Source organism: Malurus melanocephalus, unplaced genomic scaffold, assembly GCF_030028575.1.
Source record: "Malurus melanocephalus ecotype Western Australia unplaced genomic scaffold, MMel_1.1 scaffold_406, whole genome shotgun sequence".
Lineage (NCBI taxonomy): Eukaryota > Metazoa > Chordata > Aves > Passeriformes > Maluridae > Malurus > Malurus melanocephalus.
Genome location: NW_026623638.1, coordinates 644,900 through 652,580, shown reverse-complemented (window position 1 = coordinate 652,580; position 7,681 = coordinate 644,900). Strand labels below are relative to the sequence as shown.

The 7,681-nt window shown below is 45.1% G+C and overlaps 1 protein-coding gene across 1 annotated transcript in view; it reads right to left on the bottom strand.

Moving 5' to 3' along the window:
- The window catches only part of SGSM2 (small G protein signaling modulator 2), a 43,747-nt gene that overhangs the window by 14,107 nt on the left and 21,959 nt on the right, over nt 1-7,681 (bottom strand). Inside the window, exons 8-14 of the mRNA XM_057379438.1 lie at nt 7,229-7,353; nt 6,878-6,945; nt 5,706-5,869; nt 5,041-5,170; nt 3,549-3,683; nt 880-1,030; nt 270-334 (exon numbers count right to left, since the gene is read on the bottom strand). Of these exons, the coding sequence (XP_057235421.1) occupies nt 270-334; nt 880-1,030; nt 3,549-3,683; nt 5,041-5,170; nt 5,706-5,869; nt 6,878-6,945; nt 7,229-7,353 (838 nt within the window). The remainder of the gene's footprint in view (nt 1-269; nt 335-879; nt 1,031-3,548; nt 3,684-5,040; nt 5,171-5,705; nt 5,870-6,877; nt 6,946-7,228; nt 7,354-7,681) is intronic.

Here is a 7,681-nt window from a genome sequence, read left to right as displayed (position 1 = left end):
GAGGAGTTACAGCAGATACACAGACTAAACTCATCTGACACGGAGCGCTCACAGCCACGCCGTGCATTACAAAACTACATTGTGTCTCCACTGTGTGCCGCTTCTCCCACTCCCACTTCACAAACAGTGGCATGAAGCTGTGACACTGGAGTCACATCCACCCTACTGCCTTGAATTTGGGGTTGGACTGCTTTTTAAGCCAAACATCCCATGTTGTTTAGATAGGCATATGGATACCACATGGGCTGGACTTTAGAAGCTTCACTTACATCCATAAAAGGCTCTGGAAATGATCTGTCTCTTCATGCTTTCACACAACATCTTTAGTGGAGTTCTGTGGAGAGGCATCAACAGGACAAGAGCAGGTTGTGAGGACAGAGAGCATCAGAAACTTCATGCTGATCCCTATATCCTACACATAGCAATTTTTTCTGTGCACCAAGGTTTATTTAGTTAAAGGACACAATAATAACAAACTACACTTATTAAAGCATTTCTCCTGCCAACATTTTGGCCCCAGGTTTCCCCTGGCACACACAGCCACACTTCCTGCAGGTGCACTGTAAAGGTCTGTGTCAAATTGAACTGTTGCCCTTCACTTGATTGTTAATGAGTTGTGAAAGACAATGCTTCCAGAGCTGAAGTATTTTACACCAGATAAAAGAACTGGATGATTTTTTCTATCAAAATGTGATTTGGGCGTAGTTTAATAGGTTAGTTTTAATAAACTAAATTTCTTGCTGTCTAACTTCATCTTTTTATGTTAGAAACTACTGGATTTGAAAATGGTTCCTCTTTGTCTTGAGTGCTGCAAGCACTAAAMCCTTCCTGCTTTTCCCTGTGGCATGCCCCCAGTCCCTGGGTAAGCTCTTTGCTCACCGGTCGTGGATGCAGTTGCAGCAGCTGGGAATGTCATAGGGAGAGCTGCCCGTGGAACAGGAGATACAGGAGGAGCCCTGGCTGCAGTGCTCCAGCTGCCACGACAGCAGGTTTGCCCCAAAGCCTTGCATCTCGATCATCTCACTGGTGTCTGTGGAAAAAAACAAGACAAAAGGACATCAGCCTTTTCCCTTCTCTCCCCCTCTTCCTTCTGTGCATCCTGATGGTTCATGCTTCACTTTTAACAGGCTCTGAACTCAGTTCCACAAAGAGGAGAGCAGCATCCTCAGAATCACTGCTCTGGACCTGCTGCATGCTGTGCAGGGTCCCTTCCCAGGAAGCCAAACCCTCACCATTTGCCCCTCTCTTGCCCATGCACATCCCAGTTCATGTTCCAAGAGAATAGAGAAAAGGGTGCTGCAGTAACAACTAAACTGGTTCTTGTGTAGTGCTATGGAAATGGGATTTATGGCCAGAAGAGATCATCTAGCCCAACTTTCTATTGAATTCAGGCTTCAGAATTTCATTTTGCAGTTCCTGGAATCAGCCATGAAACTTTCTGGTCCAGCCAGAAAGCTGGAGCATTAAAGAAATTTAAGACAAACCAAATCGGTTACTTTCAGAAGATAACTTCTTTCCCCTCAGAACCAGATCCTACAATATTTAGCACAAAAGGACACTTCCAGTCCTGCTAATGTCCACACTGTGTTTATAAAAGGATACTCTACAGGAGTATGYGATCCAACAGTACAATGCAGCTTCCTGAGTTATCCCTGCTCTGCCAAATCTATTTGGCTTTTTAAYCAGCTTCAGAAAGGCAACTCAAAAAATCGGCAGTTCCCTTCAGAAAGCTTGGTTTCCACTCTTCAGCCTTCCCAGCTGGCATTTGAGTTTGTGGGGTTTTTGTTTTATAATAAATAACTGGCCTTTCAGCTCACCCATGATTAAAATTAAGGCAAATAAAATCATGTATGTCATAAAGTATGCCACTAAATTAACAGTTATAAGCAAAATCCAGTTCCCTGGGCCGTGCTTTTAAAATAGACATTTGTTGGGGGGGCAATTCCAAACCATCTCATGCATTTTAAATCAAGGTAGCATAAAGCATTTTAGGAGTGCCTATGAGGAAGTGGGCAGAGGTGAGGGAGGAGTGGAGTAAACCCATTTGTTAACAGAAAAAGCACAGGCTCATGCGGAAGCAGTCATGTGTGGTTCATCTCACAAAACAAAGTGTGATGCAAAAATGCTCTTCACCTTAATTCTTCAGGAAGGAGCTGAACGACCCAGTCTTTATTGCAGCTTCTTATTGGGTTCAAATAAAAAAACACTGAATAAACATTTTTAAATCATTAGTTTTTGCCTCCCCTCTACAGACAGGAAAAGTGGGTTTTTCAGTTTTAATTTTTTTATTTTGTTTTTTAGAGAAACAAGGAAAGAACCCCACAGAACCTAAAGATTCAGATGAAAGGTACCTGAATTAGTGAAGAATTAGAGTGAACAGCATCTTTTATTGAATTGTAGTGGTGTTATCTGTAACTTCAGCTACATGCAAAAGTCGAGCATGTTGCAAAATGTCAAAGCAGATGGCTGGCAAACCTGCTACAACAGTGTTGTCATTATGGGATGGGGCTGCTGGAGAGACAGCAGCCAGGCCAGGCTACCCCAGACACATCCCTAACTCCACCATCCCCTTCAAGATGAAGTAACCAAAAGTAGGCACCTGGCAGCCATTCTAGTGGGRTAACTCCTATTTTCTATCAACTGCCTAAAGACTAAATTGTGTTCCTTWTGTTTATCAGGTATGTGGCAGCTAAATGTTCTCCTTCCCATTATTGCTCATATCCAGGCACGATCAGTAAGGACACACTGAAATTTCCTAAAATAGCATCTTTTTTCAAGAGGAACACTATTTTTGGAACTTCTTTCCATCCATGCCTTCCAAGAACTCTTCATTGGACTGGGCTTTGTTGGTTTCCAGGGCTGCTCYCTTGGGATAAGTGTGTGGGCAGTCYRGGAGAATTGAGGAGGCTCTCYTTGMACACTGTTCATTCCTGTCTAACCCAGAACTCTGGCACTGTACAGAGGTGCAGGGCAGTTACTGTCTCCTGCAGTCARTCCCTCTAGTCCAGGGTACAAGAGAAAGCAAGAACCTCTCAGAAACCAGAACTAAACTACTGCATCCCAAATGCACGCACATCTTGAGATTACCAACTTAAATAATATGAACTTTTTYAGGAGAAGAAATAGATGATAAATTTGTGGAGAGTAGTGTAGTGTCACAGCTGATCCTCTAAAGCCTATGGACACAAGTGGAATGGAAGCACCAACCCCAGACAGGCACTGCATCTCCACACAGCCTTCTGTGCACACTCTGCCACCCTACAGAGATCACAAAGCTGTCACACTCCCTYCTTCTCTCCTCAGAACCTGCTCTGGTGTCCAGCCTTTATGAAGATGGGGCAGGAAGCCCCAGGGGAGAGGGAAGATGCTGTTCCTGCTCCCCACAGGCTGTGAGCCCATTCCCAGCCCTCTCTGCACGGTCACCTCCATCTCCAGATTTCACGGCATCAGTGAAACATTTTTCCCTGTAATAATGCCAACACTGTTGTATGCATCAGTGGAAGGAGCTGCAAGAGAGCTCTGGGGCACAGGGGGAGGAGGATAAAAACCTTTCATCCTATTAGGAGCTGTGAGGTTCCGAGAGCAGATCATTGATAGCATTGCGTGTAGCTTATCTTCCTCCTCCTCATCATCGTCAACAGAGGTAGAGCGGCTGGCAGCTAAGTGGTGGTAGTTAATAGTTACTGCTCAAAGAAAATAGTGAAAGAGGAGCATAAGAAGAAAGAACTTATTTCTGTGGGAAAGCTCAAAAGGACATGGTCAGCAAAGACAAAGGACCTGAATCCTGCTCTCTGCTCGAGGGCACAAGTTCCTGTGTGAGCTGGTATGAAAACTGGGTTTCTTACAGAAACAAAGCATGCTCCACCAAACTCAGGCCAGCCTTTGAGTGTGCACAGGCTGTGAGAGCACGTGTGACACACCACAGCAAGGGACAAAGATCCCAGTGGCAGCCTGCAGCAGCTGGGTATGCTTTTGAGCAAAGCTCCACAGGAATTCTGGGCTCCAACTAGACTTCTGTCCTTCACTGTGCCCTTAGCAATGCTGTGGCCTCTTCTCTGAACCCTGTGCCAGATGCATCTGGGCAGCAAATCCTGTCAGCCAGGCAGAGGACCCACAGCTGCTGCCCCATGAACCCCAGGCTCTGCAGCTCCTGCAGCCAGCAAGGCACAGTGTGCTCTGCTGCTGTGTGCATGCACTTACCTGTGCCAGGGCAGAGGCCCCAGCAAAGCAAAGCCCAACCACCACAGTGGCCCAGGCCYGGCCTAAGGAGGCTGCAGTGGAGATTCCTGCTTTCTCAGCTGCAGTAWGTGCCAATATGAGCAATAACTCCAAATCCCCTGGAAACTTTAGGGTCTGATCTTCCCAGGAAATTCCTGCTTCTTAGCCAAGGGGAATAAAACTGAACATGCTGTTTGAGGGCTAGTTCAAATGCCTTCCTGCATGTAAGGAATTTGTACTCACTGATGACATGAGGTGGTTTGGTGCTTGGGAATTCATTTCGTTTCCTTGGAAGGGCATTTATTTATCCCTTGTTATGTTTGTACTTCCAAGTCAGGAAAACTTAGCCCAAGGAGTTCTTGAGGTATTTTTAAGAGTTTATGGTTGGGTTTTTTTCCTAATAACAACATTATGGGCAAGCAGTGTGGCCAGTAAAAATACCCTCACTTCAGGAGCAAAACTGCTCTTGGCTAGTCAAGCAATCTTTTTTGTTTCAGTCTCAGTCTGCAAGCCCAGGGGARTATTTTGAAAACTTCCTCTGTAAAACAAGTAAATGTAAGGTTCCCCACCTCAATTCCATTTCTACTAAGATAATAAGTGCCACTGCATTAAGGAAACCTAAGCTGTACTTCTTGATCACAATTACCTCTTTGAGAAATTTTGTGAGAGGTTTTGTTTTTTCACTCCCCKACAAAAACCTGGCTTGTCACCTGCAGGTACTTCCCAGGACCTTACTGCAGGATTCTCTCAGATGTTGGATTTGTTTTTTATTTGTTTTGTTTTTGTTTTTTTTTTCAAACAAAGCAGAAGAAAGACACTTACTGTTATCATGCTTGTGTCCAGGATAAATAATTCTGAACACATAGTCCGTGGATGTGTCCTCAGCTGGCATCTCCTCCAGGTCCACTGATTTGTTGCTGTTCCGTTTTCGAAGTTTTGGAAACACCTTACCCTAGAGGAAACAGTAATTCCATACATTTAGCTATGAGTGACTAACAGAGTACAACAAACAACAATAGAGTACAACAAACTAAGTACTGCAGACCTTTGGCATCTTAAATCTCCAAACTTTCAATGCTGGGAGGAGGTAAGGGAGCAAACAGTGGAGTCATATACAGCTGGTGGTTTAGGAGTACTTAACACTACTTTTCCATAGTGTTATAAAGTATATAACCAGCCTTTTCTTGTAACTTATGGGAGCTGRGCACCCCAAGGCTCTGGCAGCAGCTCTGTCCAGCCCATCTGAGTCTCTCTCCTATTGTGTGGGCTTGTATCTAATGCAGCAGCACATTCCAGCTCACTGCTCAATGGGTTAATGAAGGTATGAACAATTTTTACACACCATATGTATAAGAATCAAATTGGATGAAATTGAGTTATTTTGCATCCTACTTTACCATAAAGCAGGTGGAAGTCAATGCCCAGACCCTGTGGGGCAGAGACATCAACACCAGCCCCACCCAAGAGCTGTCCAGAAAAAGCAGTACCTTGCCCTGCTGGGACCACAGCGGGGGCTCCAGCTGGCCACGGGGCAGGAGCCCATTCTCCAGACACGACAGGAAGGCCAGGAGGTGCCCTCCTTGGGGRAAGTGCAGTGGAGGCCTCTGAGTCCCATCCTGACTCACCAGCACTAAAGTCCATCTGCTTTCTGCTGCAAGGGAGGACAAASGGAGTCCACACTGTTACATCACAGCCTCAATTTTCTGCTCTTACCTTCTAAGTAAATTTTATTTGTGATCATCTCTAAGTAGATAAATAAACCTCTGTAAGACACAGTGTGGTCTAGGGATGATATCACCCCTTTAGTTAAAAAAAACCCACAAGATAAAAGCAAATTATGAAAGTCTCATGCAGCTGTCATCCTCTGTCAGCTGGGATTGGAGATTTTAACACTCATTCCCAAATGGCCATAACTAGTCAGAGGTGTTCCCAACACTGARGGAGGAAAAGCAATCATTCAAGTGCCTCTCCTGCTCATGTATYTTAAAGGAATATATAAAATTGTCTCCTAAAACAGGCTCTTAATTCAAAAGGACCTTCAGTGCAACTGTAACTCAAATCTGACTCTAAATAAAATCTTTAGATGTTCTGTGTCTTTGCTCTGTGATTCTGAGTTGAGGCTTGTGGTCAGGAATGCAGAGACATTTCCTTGCAGATTCTCCTGCATTGAGCAGAAGGTGTTCCTGACAACTGGGTGGCCTGAGGGTGACAGAGGGTGGCCTGAGGGTGACAGAGGGTGGCCTGGTTACACACACACCCCTTCTACAGGCTGAAGATCCCACTGCAGACATGACTGACAGACCTACTTCCCCCTCCTTTTTTTTTTGTAATGATCAGAAGACAGGGTCTGTGCTTACAAAGCCAAAGTTTCTGTGTTTTAATCCTGCCTCTGACAGTTTCCTGTGAGTGCTGTTCTGCACAGACAGCCAGAAAAACCAAACACACAGAGAAACAAAARTCTGCAGAAAGCAGCTGACACCTGAAGCAGAGTGAGGCAGAGGAGCCTTACTGGGCTGTCCACTGAAAGCAGATAAAGAAARAAAGGTGTTTGTCTCCATTTCCAACAAGCTCCTAAAGGCACCACCAAAACTGGCAATAACATTCCCCTGGCAGCAAGGGGCCTGTTGCAGGGCCCCAGGAGAGGAAGGGCTGTGCTTACGTTGCTGATGGCAGTGRATGCAGACAATCTGGCTCAGTGGCACTATCAATGCGTAGTCCCAGTAAACACTGAAAGGCAAGGAAAGGGCAGGAAACATTGTTTTTTCCATATTCAGGAATGCTTGCAGTTCCAAGCACCTGACAGACTGCTAAGTTAATAAATGCTTATTAAATTGGGTCAATTAAAGTAAATTATTAGTAAACAGCAAAGGAGAACTATTTTCTCCACACTGGATACTCTGGCAGCGGGTTTGTACAATCTCTGTTTCCCTCTTCCCCCGCCCCTCCCCTATCCCAGTGCCCCCATGCAGGTTACACAGTGCTTCCCATCTTTCCTGAGTGCAATGAGTACCTTTTCTCCAGCTCTGAATCTCCAAGGGTACCATTCATCAGCTGGTTTGGAGTCCATTTTAATGTCAAACTATCTGCTGACTGATGAAGGGAGAGATACCCAGGGATTGCCTCCAAGTCATCTTTCTGTTCACAAAAKCAACAGACAACCCAGGTGACTCCAGTGCACAAAATATCTGCATAAAATACATGTTCCAGTCTTTCTATGCCATGCAAGTTCCAAAGCTGCAGTATCTGGGAACTGCTGAGGGAAACCCTAACAGCAAAACTACTGGTATTTAATGCTGCTACTAGAAAGAGGGGAAAAACTACAATACAATCAACTGGTTTCCAAAATACAGTCCAGTTCCTGCTCCCAGTCAGGCAGGGAAAGCATTTGGCAAGTGTCACATCCATCCCAGTGTAGGGAGTGTTAACAGCTTGCATGGGGATAAAATGCCACATCCTTGGCTGT